At 37.6% G+C, this 19,131-nt stretch overlaps 1 protein-coding gene across 5 annotated transcripts in view; it reads right to left on the bottom strand.

Moving 5' to 3' along the window:
* The window catches only part of GOLGA4 (golgin A4), a 104,655-nt gene that overhangs the window by 8,838 nt on the left and 76,686 nt on the right, over positions 1–19,131 (bottom strand). For all 5 annotated transcript variants that reach the window (XM_069561302.1, XM_069561303.1, XM_069561304.1 and 2 more), the window contains 6 exons: positions 13,557–13,670; positions 11,356–11,376; positions 11,108–11,176; positions 8,375–8,450; positions 6,230–6,333; positions 1,586–1,672 (listed from right to left, as the gene is read on the bottom strand). In XM_069561302.1, coding sequence (XP_069417403.1) covers positions 1,586–1,672; positions 6,230–6,333; positions 8,375–8,450; positions 11,108–11,176; positions 11,356–11,376; positions 13,557–13,670 — 471 coding nt within the window. The remainder of the gene's footprint in view (positions 1–1,585; positions 1,673–6,229; positions 6,334–8,374; positions 8,451–11,107; positions 11,177–11,355; positions 11,377–13,556; positions 13,671–19,131) is intronic.

Below are 19,131 nucleotides of genomic sequence, written 5' to 3'. Positions count from 1 at the left end.
TCTAAAACATCTGGACCATAATGACAGAATCATGTCAACAGGCTCAAACTGCATTGGCGATTTTGTTTTCATAAAGACAGCTGTTTTCCTCAGTGAAGAGGAAAACCACTCTGAATGAACTACAGGTTACAGAATTAGATGTTTGCTAGAATTTAAAACAACATTCTCTCTAGTGATGAAGGGCATACATTATAGTTACCTACTTCTCTATCAAAAATACCTATAACCAGAGCTAACTACAGAGGTATGACAATATTCTTCAGACCACTAGATACCAGGGAGAAATGTTTTACGAAAACACACACACACACACACACACACACACACACACGCAATTAAAGGCTAGCCAGAATAACTGCAGTTGTCCCAGAAAATATATAACAGATAACACAATATACAATGGAGTTGGGCCTAAAGTCAGGGATGCTGGATGACTTTAAAGGACGCAAGGAAGATGTCAGAGTAGGCACTGGGTCAAAGGAAAGGAGCATCACAGGGGGCTGATAAGTGCCGGGGGCCAGGGGCGTGGGGGGACGTGGGGCAGCGGCGGGGGTTAGCCTGTAGGATAAAAGCCTTCCATCCAGGCCCTCTCAGGGTTTTTGGTTGAGTTCCACAGGTTAGAACCAGAACAGATTTGCGACCCCAACAGAAAGGGCGATTTGGGCTCATGATGAGCCAGAATTTGTTTAAGAAACACACACAGTCTGTAGAGACAAGATGGTATTCTTTGAGATGTGATTACTTATTGACTTAGTCCTTCTTACTGGAGACACTCAGACGTGGGCCCATCACTAAAGAGTAGATCTTTGTTTACTTTAAATAGGAGAGTAAAAGAAGAGCACTACTGTCCTCACAAAATAGGTAAAGAAATTGCAGGGGAAGATGTGCAAGTCCTGCAGGCTACTAGCAAGACAAGAAAAGACAGAAGAAAGAGAAAGTTAGGGGTCAGACAGGAAACATCACAAAGTTCATACTCTGCTTAGAATGGATCTTATTCCGGTATTGGTGCAGAGCAAAAAGAAGTTAGGCAAGGGGAATTTTGCATAATTTATGAAGTGTGTATTTGTTTCATTTCAATCATAGCTGACTTCGCAGAAAAATTTCCCAATAATTCAATTATCTATCGATACTTTCCCTTGTAGGGTATAGGCCAAAAGCTCAAAAATGCTTAAATTCTTTCACTGAGAATTATTACATTTGGAAATCAATTGAAATAGATTTAGGAACTATAATCTACCAAACACCTACATCATGATATAATTTGGTTTATAAAAACTATTACTCAACATAGCAGAACAAATGCCTTTTCTGTCCTTCCCAGAAAGAGCCCAAGTTCCAGAAATCTCATACAGTCATGTAAGTGTCAACCTCATATATATTATTAAATAAGATTATTCTTTCCTTGAGGGCATCCAGATTTGCCCTCAGTTTAATATTCATAATGTAGTTTTATTTTTCAGGCTATACTACAATAAAGATGAAAACTTTTAAACTTCTCTTACCAACTCAGTCTTTGTAAATGAGACAGAATGTAAACAGACAAGATACAGTCGTCTTCTATCTGTAGCCTATACTTAAAGCTTACCATGAGTCGAGCATCTTCCCTTTCCAAAATTTTCTGAGTCTGATCATCAGGGAACTTCAGCACAGTGGTTATAACCTTTGCCATGGTCTACAAGAAAGACAAGAGTCAGTCACTAGACAGCAGAGCGGATGACTCTCACCCCATTCTGACATGTGCTGCCAGTGGAATTCTTTAGTGCTCTCAATGGAAGCCACGACCAAAGAAGTATGATGTGAAGGTATTGGTCAAGGAAGTAACAGTCAATCCCAGAATTTCAATTTGAAAGGACCCCTCACAATGCCTGGGTTGATATTATTTTAAGAAGATGTATTTACAATAGCATGAAGCTATATAAAGTTCTAATGTTCTTGGCCCTTTGTCTTATTAAAATGAAACTTTATTACTCATTCATTTTATAAGGCTTTTTATTTGTAGAAATCTATCTAATAAGTGATGTATTGCCAAAACATATGCTCTAAATAATCAGAATTAGATACTCCCAAGTTCAGCTTGAACTAAATCACATCATATATCTCGTAAACATGGGCTACTGCATGAACATGAACATGCTTGTAGGTATTTTTTTAAGACATGCAGCACATCAGCCTAATAGAAATACAAATTACATTTTAAATAAACACAAGATGTTTTGTTTGGTAGAAAACAGGATGAATCAAAACATTACACATGGTGGCTTGCAAAACAAGATCATAAACTGTGCAGATCTAAATAAATATACCGTAAGCCAGACTGTCACCCATAAGCTCGTGGAAAATTCTCCTCAAAGGCTGAAATTCCCTATTTTGTATCAAGGTGAGATGGTTTGAGGGAGACAGAGAGGAAAGAAGATACCACTTATGAAATAAGTAGGATAACAAGGTCAGCGCTCACATACAAATTCAGGTACTAGTGCTCTGCTGAGGATGAGGAGCAGTGCTCCTTACTGTAGGGCTACAGAGGATGGGAGGCTCACCCAGGAAACTGACTCTTAACATTCTGTGTTCATATTACATGACTGTGCGTGTGTTCTGGGCAGACTGCAGGGAGGGAGGGAAGTGTGACTGCAGAAGGTCACGGAGCAAAAGATGACATAATATAGGTAACCAAACTTTTAGGAACACACAGCATTAGGAGAAAAGCATAATTATTTCCAGGAAGAATGGAGATGTTAGAAAAGAACTAACATTTTTAAAATTCCTATTATGTGTTAAGCCTAGGCAAGGCACTTCATGTATTTCTAATACTTATTTCAGCTAACAGATCAACTAACACTATTCTTCAACCCCAAACCCCAAACCATAAAGAGCAAGATCTTAGAGTCTGACTCTCCTTTCTTTATCTTTGCCTCTGCCAGCCTGATGATCAAAAAAAATACCTTTAATACAACTTAGTTCCTGGAGAATACCAAAGGCATTTTACAAAAATCCTCACCCTTTAAACTGTATTGCCTAGACAGAATAGAATCTTCTGTGCTAAACGGAAGTCTAGAAACCAAGCATATATGTGGCATGAAATGGCAAGAGAAATAAGCAGTACTAATTGTTTCAATATTCTTTTTATTAACACTCTGTAAATTTGGCTTATCAAGTTCGAAAGACCCCAAAGTCCATTTATACCCATTATGAAACCATATATGTTATACACTTATGCACAAGCATGTCTGTCAGAAAAAAAAAAGAGAACTGTGGCTAGTTGCCTCATCACACTTCTAAAAACATTAAATGGGAAACCCACCTCTAAACTCATCAGCGATGCTGAATTTGCAGCTGGTTACCCAGCAAAGACTTACAGCTCTTCCCTGGCTTTAATGGAAAGCCCAGGTTCTCTGCCATACCATGGGAAAGAAATCAGCCTGTCTACTCTACATACAATATCCTCAGGCCCTGGGAAGTAAGGAAAAGTTCAAATGAGCCACCTGGTTTAGAAGTGGCCTCTCCTACCAGGTTTTCCTTAGGGAGCGAATTCAATAAAGGATAGAATGAGAAACACTTTCTATTGAAAAGGAGAACAGGCTGAGTCTAAGTACCAAAAATAGCATGAAGGATCAAAATCCAAGGGAAAAAAGTGCCAGGACAGAAGAAAGAGAGGAGTTTACTTAACTTCATACTGTAAGAATGTGTATCACACACGTGGTCTTTAAAAAAATCATCTGCCTCATAAAGTAAGGAACACTGTGTGCAAAGGCAGATGAAGAAAGACAGGTGGGATGACATACAGATCTTGCTAGACAAGAAACAACGGCAGATGACGATCAGATCACAAAGGCCATTCATGTATCCTGGCTCATTCTAAAACCACAGCCTGGTCTCCATTTCAAATTCTTTGTTAATATGTAGAAACTGGGCAAATCAACAAAAGAAACGTCTAAAAACAGACACCGTGTCTACCCTTGAGGGTGTCAACTCTTGCTTGAAACTTTTCAGGGCCACCCTCCAATAACCTACAGGTAGAATTCTGAAATACTGAAGGCCGTCTACACCTGCAGCCCTAAGCAGAGTCACTTCCGCACCACAGAGGCAGTGCTTTAGTTGGAGCAGACTCCCTGTCATTCCAAAGCCCACACTCACTTTCCCGTCTAGGACTTTCTGTCTGGGCTTTCCTCCTCTCTGAGCTCATCTATCAAAATTTATGCCCCCTTGTAAAGGCCTGTATACACACCTCCTTCCCCAGGATGCCCTTGACCTCCCCACAAGTAAATATGGGGATGCTGCTTTTCAGAGCCCTTGCTACACTCTGCATCACACTGTGCCTAGTGAGAACAGCTCCACCTTCCCACTCTATGGTAAAACAGCTTAAAAGTAGGGATGGTATCCATTTTCATCTCCAGACTCATCATGGCAATAAACATCAGGCCACATACAGGAAGTGTTCGATAAATATGCAATAAATTAAACTGAGTATCTACTACAATTTTCAATATTGGCTTATAATATGTGATGGCAGAATAAGACTACTCATTCTTAGTAACCGGGAAAGCACACTGAATGCCGAAGACACAGCTCACAGGGAGCCACCTCAGCACAGATCCCTAGCTGTCCAGGCCTCAAAAACATCCCTTATAACCTGCCTCCCGGATCACGGCCCAGGATAACTGCAGAGCTCCGAAAGCACAGGCTGAGACCTGGCTGATCTGGCCCCACCCCAGAAGGTAACTCCTGCTGGGCTGGGCCTTTCTTTAGGAATCAGACTCTGAAAGGATCTCACCCCATAACCTGCTTGCAACCTCCAGGACACACAGGCTGAGGCAGTCACACCCTCATTTCATAGATTGAGAAAAGGCTAAATAACTAATTTAGCAACAACTCTGGGATCATAGCTTTAGACTCACAAATACACCAAAGGAGCTAAACTTCTGAGAGGCTATTTTTCTTAAAGAAATGCTTTTCCCCCTTCCCTGCAATAACAAGGTAACTTTACCTAAGCCACCTCAAATACAGGCTGCTATCCAACAAGGGCATAGTAACAGAAAGTTACATTTCATTAGCTTTGTTTTTTAAAGATAAGGAGAAAATTCAGTTTTAGATATCCTTTGATTTAAAAAAAAGTTCTTAAGAAAAAAAGGCACTGAATTACTGTGAATTAATACATCCATCCTATGATGCACATTCAGGATCACACTGGATATTTCTTCAACTTGAACTATCTCATACACTGAAATTACATTTCTGTTGTATCAAGGACTCAAACGATCTCTAGCCCTGTAACTCCTGATGTTTAGCAGAATCTACAACCTATAAATTCTTAATATTCTTATAAGAGATTTTTTATCCCCTTATTTTTAGGTCTTATTTGCCAAAACAACCCCTGAACTGTCTTAATTCCTGAATTTAGCACTTAGTAACTCCCACAAACCCATAAATTAAAACACTGACTGACTGTTTCTTAGAAAACTCATTATCCCATTCTCAGCTAACATATATGGACAATATAAAAATACATGAAGGTAAAAAGTTGAAACAGTATCAAAAGCAAAAATTGCTTCAAATGAAAAATTTTAAGAAAGGCTCATGAATTTCCCTAAGTATATTTAATTCAATTAAAGATGTATTTACAAAATGTCCAATATAAGGCTTTTAAAAACACTGCAGGGATACAAGTTAACAATAAGACTAGACTCCACACTATAAGGGACCTTATAGCAAATTTAACATTCTAGAAAACAAATTAACCAAGCATTATTACCTATGCAGTGTCATTTTTAAATGATCAATATTTTATATGTACAAGAATAACTTTCTTACACTGACCAAAGTACAATATTTCTAAATAACCCTACATAGTCGTTCTTAATTAGGACCATTTCCAATACTATCCACACTACCCTTAAGTCTCCATGAAAATGAAATTTCATCTCCTAATCTTAAGATCCAAAGTCAAAAATAGCCACATGCTTCACAAAGTATTAAGTTAATGAAATTTTTATCATTATTATTTAGCATCAACAATCAGTATTTTTAAATTAATATTTTATAAATGTAACAAATATAAGCAAGATTTGCCAACTCACTTTTGCAAACTCAGAGCAATAACACAATTACCTATTGCCTACTATCAGCACATATGGTCTGCTAGCAGTAAACACACAACATCAATATGTTTATTAAAAATGGGATACAGTTCCTTCTAAATTAAACCATATGACAAATCACCAGACACGATTTATACCTTAGTCTCACGACCCATCATATACTCAAAAAGCACTTTGCGCAAATACTCAAACTCGGTAGGTTCTCCAAAGAGCGAAACATCAGTATGGTACAAATTGCCACCTGTCAAACAAACAAACAGATTAAACTGTAAAGAGAAAACCAGATAAGCTACTTAGCACTTAGAAAAAGATAAACTAAAAAACAAAGCAACAAAGAGAGAGGCTTTACTCTTGTATCAACTGTATTGTATTAGATTGCATTACAATATGTATATACATTGTATATGATAATGCATATAGCATTCCAACTGGTATTTTTCCTTTAGAAGAGAAAACAAGTATTATTGCAGCAGTTTTATTTCTCACATCTTCCCTCTCCTCCAAGCCTTGCCCTTCTTCTGCTTCATCTTTCTGGCATAACAATTTAAAAAGACGAGGCCTAGGGAATAAGAAGATTCCTTAAAACCAGTATTTCTCTCCCAAATACTATTTGGTTGGCTTCAGACAGTCTATGGTGACTAAAATGAACAATTATTTTTACTTTGTTAAGGAGTTCAGTAGCTCAGAATAGTATTTTAGTTTTTCTAGTATTCCAAACCTAAAAGCACTGAAGTTTAAATCAAGTTTTCTAAACTGTTTTGAAACATAAGGTAGATAAAATAACTTTAAATGCATTAAGTAGTAATGCCATTTTAGTGGTTTTCGAATACTTTGCTTCAATATCTGAAGACTGTCACAAAATATATAGTTCATCTATTAGATCAAGCTCCATTTCAATTTAAAAATAAAGAATAAATAGAGTTGAAGTATATGAAATCATAGTATGAAAAACTTTAATCTGAATAAATTCATAATTCTGTGTTATGTGAAGTCTAAACTCACATTCACTTCCAGTACAATGGCACACTAGGTAATCTGAAAAGCCTTCTGCACTAAGAACTATCTAAAAGCACAGCAAAGAGATTAATGTGCAAATTCAACCAGATTGCTAGGATTGTTGACAGGAATAAGTGAACTGATAGACAAACTATTTTATAACAGTGCCTAACACTTAGTACTGTATGTGTGTCAGCTATTAAAAAACTGTACATTTGTGTTCATTTTACAATTTAAAACTGAAAAAAAAGAAGGATTAAGTATGAAATCCTTCAGTTGAAACAAAAAAAAAAGAATCAATACTATATTCTTTATGTACTGCTGGGCACCAATTCAGCAGTTCTATGCTAAGAATCACATATGCTGACTTAGCTATGGAAAACAGTCTCTGAACCAAGAGTCTTCTCTGCAATGAGCCATAGGAAACATCCATGTTGGTTTTCTCGTCTTTTTGAAGTGTGTTTTGGAAAGAATCTAAAGCAAGTCCTTGTTTAATTAAAAACTGTATAATACCTTATGCTATTTCATAACATAAGAGTTTTCAAAAACACAAAAGAATGTGAAATGGCTTAGATTCATGCCTGAGTGCCTTACAGGAAAAAGCAGAAAGATTTACAAAACATTTAGCAAAATAAAATTACTCTTAATACAGCGAGGCTGTGCAACTGAGAATGGGAAATTGTTACAAGATTATTCAAAGTCATGACTATCTCAAGGGAACAACTACATGAAGACTCAAGCTCATCTTCAGAATTCTTTGTAAGCAGCATACATAATTTAAGTCAAGACAATAATACTTTCAAATCATCCTTCGCCACTTTGAAATAAGTTATTTTTATGAAATTCTTTTCTCCTTAAATCCTGGTTTAAATATAGCAATTAGTATTACTGTAATTAGTAAAAACAAAACAAAACCAGAAGCATTTAAAATATGTAACTCTGTGTTTATATGGTACATGTAGTGGAAATTCTAAATGTTTGCATATACACAGAAGAGTCTGGAAAAATATATGCAAATCGTAAACTAGGTCCATCTGGAAAGTTGAGAACAAAGTGGGAACCTGCAGTTTCACTTATACATGGCAACACTGATTTTTTTCCAAACAACAAATACACATTAATTTTGCTTTAGATTACTATTATTCTTTCCATAAAACTAGCTGTTATTGATTAATTTACATATATTCCTTCTAAAGAATGAGATCAGCAAAGACAAAAATAAAAATCATCCAGAAGTCCCCCAACACAAGATACGCATGGATAACATGATGAGAGATTATTCCTACCTTTGTAAGGTGTCCCTACAGTTGTTGTATATACATTCTTCTCATATTTCTTCAAACGATCTTCTAAATTGTGAATCTAAAAATAACAAATATTTCAATCTCAAGATTCATATGTAAATAATGTTTAAAAAAAAACTGCTATAGCCACTAGATTTTTTTTAACGTGGAATACAGAATATAGACAAAAAGAAATTAATACATATGGTTTCTCAGATACGATACCAAAGGCAGAGACAAAAGGAAAAACATAAAATTTCTGTGCCTCAAAGCACATTATCAAGAAATTGAAGAAAACCCACAGAATGGGAGAAAATATTTGCAAATCATCTATCTATTAAGGTACTCATATCTAGAATATATAAAGAAGATTTACAAATTCAGCAACAACAAAAAACAAATAACCTAAGTTAAAAATGAACAAAAAACATTGTGCTAAAGAAGATACACAAATGATAAGATGCTTAACATCATCAGTCATTAGGGAAGTACAAATTATAACCATAATGAGATAGCACTTCGTACCACCTAGGATAGCTATAATCAAAACACCTGCTAGGGAGGATGTGAAGAAATTGAAATTCTTATACTTTACTGATCAGAATGTAAAATAGTATCCACAATGTAAAACCATTTGAAGGCTCTTCAAAGAGCTAAACAAGTAACTTCCATATGATCTAGCAATCCCACTACTGAGTACATAACTCAAAAGAAGGAAAGAGGTGTTCAAACTAAAACTTGTAAAAAGTGTTCCTAGCAGCACTATGCACAACCAGCAAAAGGGAGAACAATCCAGCGTATTAAGAAGCAGAGATGTCACTTTGCCAACAAAGGTCCATATAGTCAAACCTATGGTTTTTCCAGTTGTCATGCATGGGTGTAAGGGCTGACCATAAAGAAGGCTGAGCACTGAAGAACTGATGCTTTTGAATTGTGGTACTGGAAAAGACTTCTGAGAGTCCCTTGGACTGCAAGGAGATAAAACCAGTCAATCCTAAAGGAAATCAACCCTGACTGTTCACTGGAAGGACTGATGCTGAAGCTTCAATACTTTGGCCACCTGATGTGAAGAGCCAGCTCATTGGAAAAGACCCTGATGTGAGGAAAGACTGAAGGCAAAAGGAGAAGGCAGCAGCAGAGGATGAGCTGGTTACATAGCATCACTGACTCAATGGACATGAATTTGAGCAAAGCCCAGGAGATAGAGAGGACAGGGAAGCCTGGCATGCTGCAGTCCATGGAGTAAAAGAGTCAGACACGACTTAAGAGACTGAATAGCAATAAGAAACAATCCAAACATACATCAACTGATGAACAAACCGTAGGATCATCCATAAAATGAAATATTATTACTCCATCAGAAGAAGGAGTGAAGTACTAACGAATATTACAACACAGATGAACCCTAAAAACACTATGCTAAGTGAAAGAGGCTAGGTTAGAAAGGTCATGTATTATATGATTCTATTTACATAAAATACTCAAAAAAATAGGTATTTTGAGTAGTTGAGCATGCCCTGGAGCAGGGCATGGCAACCCACTCTAGTATTCTTGCTTGGGGAATCCCCACAGACAGAGGAATCTCGTGGGCTATAGTTCATGAGCTCTCAAACAGTCAGACACAACTGAACAACTAAGCACATTTATATAAAATACTCGGAATAGGTAAATCCACAGACATAAAAAGCAGATTAGTGGTTGTGAGATACTGGGGAGGAGGTAATGGGGAATGAATGCTTAATGGGTACAGGGTTTTTTATTTTGAGGGTCATGAAATGTTCTGGTTTCAGAACACTGTGAATGAACTAAATGTCAATTAACTGTGTACTTTAAAATGATTAAAATGGTCAATTTTATGTGTTTACTACTATAAAAATAATCAGTACAAAAATTGTTATGCTAGGACAGTTTGAAGACTTGAGTGTGCTAAGAGAAGAGAATTTTAAAGCAGTAAAGTTGAGACAGATGAGAAAAGCAAAAACACTAGGAAAAAAAAATAAGGTAACACTGGGACTTAGTATCTATCTTTGGGAATTTTAAAAAATATATTATGAAAAGTTTCAAACATACTCAAATACAGAAAGTATACTACAGTTAATGCCCATCACCTAGTTTCAACAATTATCAACATTTATATGTACATATGAATTGTAAAAAAAACTGGAAAACTCCTAAAGACTTAGTCTTCAAACTCAGCCAGTTGACTTAGGTCACTCTTCCTCCAGAGTCTGGAAAAAGACTTAAGTATCATGCACCACAGGTATACATACACCAGTGTCTGCATGCTTGTATATCCTTCTAGGGGTACACACATGATCCCATTTAAATTTAATCAGTAGATAACATATGGACAAATAATATTAAACCAAGACATTGTAACCACTAGGAAAAAGCAGTAAAGACTGATGTTAATGTACTTTCCCTCTGATAAAAGCTTCTTTTATAGAACTTGTCATTACAAATTAAATACAAATTGTTATCCAAAATGTTAAGCACTAGAATACCAGGATGCAAATGTTCTTGTTTAAATATACATGATCACAAATTTATAAAGATATCCTCCAGCACTTTCAGATTTAGAAATAAAATTTCCTGTGTGAGACAAGATTGGAAAACCAACTATTAAATGAGTATTCAATCAGTTCTTTTTTAAAAATTAGCTAAATGAGTTCCAAGAATATACTAATATAAATCAAGGAAGTCATTTCAAAATAAAAAGCACTGATTAGACCTTACCTGTTCTCTGAACTCCTGCTCTTTCAACTTTGAGTCACTGATTAGAGTAGTCTTCTGTGCTAGTTGTGTCTGAAAGAACAAAAGGTCAGATCTGAGACTATGGGTTTCATCATCACTTGGACACACTTCTATACTGCCTGGTAAGTTTTTCCTTGTTAAAACAAGTCTCTTCATATTATAACTTAAAATACAGAATGCTCCTGAAAATGGATTACCTTCACTCAAATTCAATGAAAAACTAGTCTTACCTGTAACTCCATAATTGTTACCTAAAAATGGAAAAGAAAAAAAAAAAAAAGAAATAAGTCCATGCACTAAAATCTACAAGAAACAACAAAATGGAACAATATGAAATTACAAGGAAAACAAAAATTCAGTGTTACAGTCTTAATAGAGTGGTTAGATTTGAGATGAAACAACTTTAACTACTTGCTTTTAAACCTGGTCTATGTTGCTATATAAACTATTACAATGTAAATATACATGTGTGCACTCAGTTGCTCAGTTGTATCCCACTCTTGTGACCCCATGGACTGTAGCCTGACAGACTCCTGTCCACGGAATTTTCCAGGCAAGAATACTGAGAGGCGTTTCCATTTCCTCCTCCAGAGGTAAATATACATAAACTCAGGTAAACACAAAGAAAAATGACTAGAAGGTCACTTGTGAAACTCCTAAGAATGATGACCACTTGGGAAAAGAAGGCACCCACCAGGAACAGTTTATCTATATACATCTGTATTATCTTTTTTTTTTTAACAACAAGAATATATTTATCTATTATTCGTACAATTTTAAAAAACTAAACACATTAACATCTATTTATAACATATGGGCTCTTTAGGGAAAATTCTAAAGGACCATTTCTGGGAATCCACTGTATGCAATAATCACAAATTATTTCTCACCCAGCTCAACACTGATATACCAGGTCAAGACCTCTCAGAAGCACCGAAGATGCTCAAGAAGGAAAAGAATAAAAATTCAAAAAGAATAAAATAGAAAAAAATTTTTTAGAGCAGGAATGAAAATTAAGGATATTCTCTCCTTTCTTATGCTACAAGTTAAAGGACTCAAAAGACCTCCTGAATACTAATTTCACAACGTTTCAATACTCTTGACATCTTGACACAGGTCTCAAGGCCACCTTATACAACATTAGTACTTAATTTGATACTGAGGAGAAGAACACCTTAGAGAGTACAATACATATATCCATCTCATAGGAAGCAACATTTAACAGCAACAAGTGTATTCAAAGAGTGACCAAGTGGCAAAAATTTTTTAAATTAAAAAAAAGTAACTATTAAATGTAACTAGTAGCTCCTGAACAAAGAAAGGAAACTCCCTCATTGCTAAAACCCAGAATCCGTGCACCATGTGGCCCAGCATGGTAGAGCTGTCTTGCTGTTGCTTAGTCACTCAGTCGCGTGCAGCTCTTTTTTGACCCCATGGACTGCAAGCCGTCAGGCTCCTCTGTCCATGAGATTTCCCAGGCAAGAATACTGGAGTGGGTTGCCAGTTCCTTCTCCAGAGTCGTTTATAAAGTCCTTTTCTCTCCATTTTGGAAAACTGACCCATGCAACTGGTTATCTAGAAAATTACTATCTGGTTGCTGACTTCTGCAGTGACTCCTCTGTAACCCTGGAGGATGAAGCCATGAGCAGCATCCACCTCTCCCAAGGCCTCTTGACAGTGCTATGAAGATCACACTAGATGAGTTAGAACATATCAGGAGGAGGACGGCACACTGCCCTGGGCTCTGAATGAGGGCTCACAAGCCCTGAGGATATGCATTTGCTAGGGTGCACAGCAGGTCAAGAAGCCACAGGGTAAACATGGTCCATCTTTCATAGCATCATTTTTACATAAAGATTGGGATTATAAAAAAGCCTAGATATGTAGTGCCAGATCTCTTTGAATTGAGCCCGATTTTCCAAAATAATCCCCTTGCATCTACAACTGAGGAGAAAACATTGTTTTTCTCAAAGGTATATAACAAAAAACATTTTTATGCGACTACAAATAAGGATATATTATAAAGCAGAATATAAAATGTATATTAATTTTTAGCACAAAATATAAAAATCTAAAACTGAGATACATTCCATGGACCGTTTTTGGCTCTGCCCCAGGGCTACAAGGTTAACTGTCCTCTGCTGTCCTTTCCACAGGGAGGCCTGAGAAGCTTTGGTATCACAGAAACACCTAGGTTTTGAAGTCTGCAGAGTGAATTTATATTCCCAATACAACACTTACTGTGTGAGCTCCAACATTTTATTTAATCTCTTTGAAATTTAGTTTCACACTCTATAAAGAGAGGCTACAACTTCTCTCTTCAAAGATTTTTGTTAGGGTTAGATGAGGTAGGTGTGCATAGTAGGAGGCGAGTCAACAAAAACGACCATGTTTTCAAGGACTGAGTAAAGCCCAGTCCAGGTCCCCTCACTTTATCGCTGCTGGGAGTCTCCTCCTGCTCTAGCCTTTGCTGGTATTTCTTCTGCAGGTCCTCAAATTGAGTCTGCAAGTCCATTACTTTTGCAGTCATTTCTTCTTCACGAGCCTTTGGAATAAAAAAAGATATATATGTTAACAAACATCTCAAAAAGAATGCAGTAAAGAAGCAACATGATATTGCAAACTACCTCTGTGGAAGAAGCAAACACCCATATATTTTCTAAAACATAAACCACTATTTTTATTGTCATTCATTTCTGTGCTCTGAAAACTTCCATTCATGCCTCACTTTTAACTCCAAGCCCTTTTTAAACCTGCTCATTATTCCTACGATCACTTTTCCCACCTTTAGTCCTCTTATCCCCACCCCATAAAGCTCGTCAAGCTGACCCTTAAACTAGGATTCCAAGGTTTAAGCAACATTGAGGTGTGTGACAGCATTGTGACTGAACTATAATACAGAATCTATGTTCTAAGACTTCCATACTAGGATTTAATTTCCAGAAAATATCCAATATAAACCAGCTTTATGCATGCCACAACTCAACTAGCTAGACACTTACTGATCAAAAGAACTATGAGTTTTTTCCTCCCCCAGCTCCTTGCAATGAGCTGCTCAAGTCAAGATGGTTCTCTTTCCTAGTTAGCAAACCTGCACATCCCCTACACATCAGACTGAAAACCACAACAGTTCTTCTTTGGAGTAAAGTGTTCAACTATAATCTATTTCTGAAGGGAGGGGGAAAAAAAAAACTGTCCAATATATCAGTAACTAACTAATGTAAGGTATCCATTTGTCTTGACCTTGGCAGAAAACAGACAAGGCTGCAAAAGTAATACGTCACTTATTGGTTGAAAACTCCTTCTTTCAAAATTTGGCAGACAAATCATTCTCTCTTCTGTTCTGACTGCCCTGCTAATAGGCCTGCCCATCCTAACATCTTTTCATTTGTCTTGATAATTGCCATCATTTGTTGTACAAAGCAGTCCAGACCACTCCTTGCTCTTATAAATCTTGCAATAACCTTTGTGCTAAAAGGACATTTGGCACTGGAATATTGATCAGATTTGAGTAATGAAGACAGGACAAGCGTTTGCTGTAAAAGGCTAAACAGGAAAACAGCCACAAGCAGGTATCTGATTTAACAGAAGCTGACTTGTCAGAAGCAAGAAATGTCATTATTCTCAAAAACAGGTCCAGAGGCACAGAAAAAGAAATGAACCATGAGACACCTCAAAAGTCTAAATAACTTGCCATAACTTATAATTTGTCATGAAAATTCAAACAAATGAAAAAGATCGAAGCCCTTCTCACAACATAAGCGAAGCAGGAGTCTCTCGTAACTAGCCCCCGACATCTGCCAGGGAGGCATTTGAACGTAGCCTCCACCCCTCACACGCTACTGACCAGAAATTACTGTAAATCTATAACTGCCCACAGTTCTGGTTTATTTACTGTTTTTATTCTACCATCACATATACTGTGTGGATGTCTTGTTGATGTGGTCCAGCTTTGTTTGAAAGATCACCTCTACAGCTATGAATTTGGTTAGGCTCAGATTCTGATATGACAATTAGCTACATCTGACATTTCCTTTGACAGCTGGGAGAAACCAATCTGGAGCAAGCCCACTAAGAATTAGAAAAAAATCCTTGATGTGTCATTTCTAATTGAAGAAATAGCTCTGTGGTTTCCTTTGTAAAAGCTTTCTGTCTTCTTCAAGGGAGGAGGGAGAGCAATATTGCTTGCTCTTAAGTAAAAACAGTAAGAAAAACTAAACTAAGTATTTATGCACATACATGGAAATTACATTTTAAAGACTATTATGCCAAAGCCAAATCACTAAAATGTGCCAAATGTCAAGAAGAAATCAGTCTTGTATCTAAATAGCTGCAGGAGTTCCTCCCTCCAGTGAGGCTGCTGTGAGGTCGGGAAGGCAGTCAGCTCCCTTACTTGTCAGACTCAATTCCTTTAGATGTCACCACCGTCTATTCCCAAATGAATGCTCCCTTGCCTACCAGATGTCACTGCCTTCAAATTCACCAAGTGTCTAGTATGTGCCAAGCATTTGGCTGGGTCCTCAAGACTTGAGATGGATAGCAAGATCCCTGCCCACAAGACACTAAGAGTCCAGGGGAGAGGACAGATACATTAACACATTCCTACACACATATGTATGTATGATAAAAATGACATGTCAACAGGAAGCAATAAATATAAATAAATATAGAATATCAAAGGAAGACAGGTGCAATTCATTCTGCTTTAAAGGGTTGCAAAAAACCTAAGTGAAAACAATATGCTGCAGAAAAGCACATTCAAAAAGCTAACTCTGGGATAGGACTGGGAAAAAAAGAAAAAAGAATTTTTTTTTTCCTGTCTGCATAAGTAAACACAGGACTATTACATAAGAGACTAACGGTCACCTGCGGAGGGAGAAAGGGAACAGGTCATAGAATACAGAGAACAGTGTGGGGACAATTTTCATTAGGGACCATCCTCCAAGTATACTTTTTTATATTACTTTGATCTTTAAATCATGGAACATATTTGACTCAATTTTTTTTTCTAAATACAAGTTGAATTTAAAACTTAAAAAACTGTCCAAAGAGAGATGACAGCCAGCAGTACTAACTCATGAAGTGTGAGAATGAGCTCTTATGGCTCCAGGAAAAGCAGGAGCAGAGGTGAAATACGAGGAGGAAGGAGTTAAAGCTGAGCTCGGCTGGACCACAGACTGACCCAGAGGAGGGGCACCAGGACAGAGGGAAGACACTACACGTGTTCAGGGCAAGGGATATGATCCCACGTTTATCTCCAGACAGACAATAACTCTGACAGGAAGAGATGAAAAACCAAGAGCAAAGAGACCAACTGGGAAATTAATACAATAGACCAGATCAGATGTGATATAGCAGCAAGGACCATGGAAGAAGTGGTGGAATTAAGAGGAGAGGAACGTTCAATGTGATTCAATGAAACACTACAGCTGAAAGTCTATTACATGTTGGAGACCATGCTGGAGATAACACAGTTAAAGGGAAAAAGGTTCTCTCTCTCCTCAGGAAGTCAGGGAAGATAAACAGATTTCAGGTTCTAAAAGGTGTGTGGATGTGGATGCGGATGTGTTAGGGACTGAGAAAGACAGAAGGCATGAATCAAGCTGACAAAGTTCTCAGCTTTCTCCAATGGCAGGGGGAAGCAACTCAAAGAAAGTGAGCTAAGACAGTAAAGGCAGGAAAGTAAAACTGTCTCTGTGTTCCACTTTGCTAGTAACAAATCCCACAATAACTTTAATGGATGACAAAAATACAGCACTCTACAATGTCATCATTAAGACAAATCATCGATCTGATAATGGCTTTTTTAGAGGGAAAAAACACTACCACATAATACATACAAATCGCATATAAAACTCCAATTCTGGAAATTTGTAAATGGGGAAATGGTAACAGAATATGCCTCAAAACCAAAGCAATATAGTGTGCTCAGTACTGGTAATACTAATACCTTTTAGTTATATTTACTCTTTAAAAAAAAAAATCTTCAAGACAGTATGTATTTGGGTGTTTGAATGGGGAGTGCTGATTTAATTGCCAAGTCAGTCCTGGAGCTGGCATTGGAAGTCTGAGGCCACACTGTCTAATACAGTAGCCGCTGGCCACCCTGTATAGTAGGTATGAGCCCTTGAAATGTGGCTAATCCAAGCTGACACAGGCTATACATGCAAAAATACCCCAATTCTCAAAGAATTAATATATATATATAATATGTTAAATATAATATATATATATCACTTTTATACTGACTACATTTTGAAATGACAATGTCTTGGATATAATGGGTCACTTGCCATATTATTAAAATAAAATTCACTTGATTCTTCTCTTTCTAATGTGGATACTGCTGCTACTGCTGCTGCTAAGTCGCTTCAGTCATGTCCGACTCTGTGCGACCCCATAGACGGCAGCCCATCAGGCTCCCCCATCCCTGGGATTCTCCAGGCAAGAACACTGGAGTGGGTTGCCATTTCTTTCTCCGATGCATGAAAGTGAAAAGTGAAAGTGAAGTCGCTCAGTCGTGTCCGGCTCCCAGCGACCCCATGGACTGCAGCCCACCAGGCTCCTCTGTCCATGGGATTCTCCAGGCAAGAGTACTGGAGTGGGGTGGATACTAGAAAATTTTAAATCCCATTGTGGTTTGCACTGTATTTCTAGTGGACAGTGCTGGTCTAAGGTACAGGAAGGGGTCTGGGGAAGAGTCCACTCAACTCCTCTGGCCCATCCTCTACTTCCTGTCTCTATTGCTCTACTGCTCCAAGCCTGAAGCTGGGCGGACCATTTATTTTCTAGTAAACACCACATCTCCCAGAAGGAACCATACAGAGGTCAACTGTCACCTGTCTCCCTGTTCACTGACCTCTCTGCCTACAGAGGTATGCTGTGATCTGCAAAGTCTGCCTTGTGCTACTGGTCCCCTGACACACACACTCAGAGAGAGAGAGAGAGAGAGAGAGTTCACAAAAGGGAACAGTATAGCTCTGGCACGGTCTGTCCCCTGCCCATGAAGCTCCCTGACTTAACTACCCATGATACACAACTGTTCCCTTCCCCAAGTTCCTTTCTTAAAAAGAAGCCTTTATAAAATACACGAAACTAACAGAGTCAGTGCTCTACTACTCGCTTTGTAATTTTAAGGAAATCATTTAACTATGCTGAACTCATTCTCCTTATGCAAAAAAATTAAATAAATAAACCACAAAAAAAGAAAAAACAGAAGGTAAACCTAAAACTAGCTTTAATGTATCTTCCAATCCCAACATTCTCTAAGCATTCAAGAAACAATGATTTTTTTTTTTAAAGCTTTGCACACATATACTCTAGGAAAGTATACGAAAATGTGAAATTATTCAAATTTTCTTTCATATTGAAATCTATAGCTCAAATACTATATTAAAAAATCACCAAAGAATTGATGCTTTTGAACTGTGGTTTTGGAGAAGACTCTTGAGAGCCCCTTGGAATGCAAGGAGATCCAACCAGTCCATCCTAAAGGAAATCAGTCCTGAATATTCATTGGAAGGACTGATGCTGAAGCTGAAGCTCCAATCCTTTGGCCACTTGATGCGAAGAGCTGACACACTGGAAAAGACTCTGATGCTGGGAAAGATTGAAGGCGGGAGGAGAAGGGGACTACAGGATGAGATGGTTGGATGGCATCACCAACTCTATGGACATCAGTCTCAGTAAGTTCTGGGAGTTAGTGATGGGACATGGAAGCCTGGCGTGCTGCAGTCCATGTGGTTGCAAGGAGTCAGACGAGACTGAATGACTGAACGGAACATTTATATTCATGTAACATATCCCAGAATTCCAGCTTTTTCAATTATATTTAAAATAATTATTACTAGAATCTGTTCCTGGCTCAGACCTCTATTGCTGCCACAGCCAGACTAAGGCAGGATTCTCTGGTTTACCCATTCGTAATCATCAAATGGTTCTCAGTACACTGTGAACTAAGGCTTGCAATAACTAAAGAATCTGCACTCCAAGAAAGAATAATTTAC

Source organism: Ovis canadensis, chromosome 19 (assembly GCF_042477335.2).
Source record: "Ovis canadensis isolate MfBH-ARS-UI-01 breed Bighorn chromosome 19, ARS-UI_OviCan_v2, whole genome shotgun sequence".
In the NCBI taxonomy this organism is placed as follows: Eukaryota; Metazoa; Chordata; class Mammalia; order Artiodactyla; family Bovidae; genus Ovis; species Ovis canadensis.
Note: the sequence above shows the minus strand (reverse complement) of the source record. Positions and strands in the feature narration are given on the sequence as shown.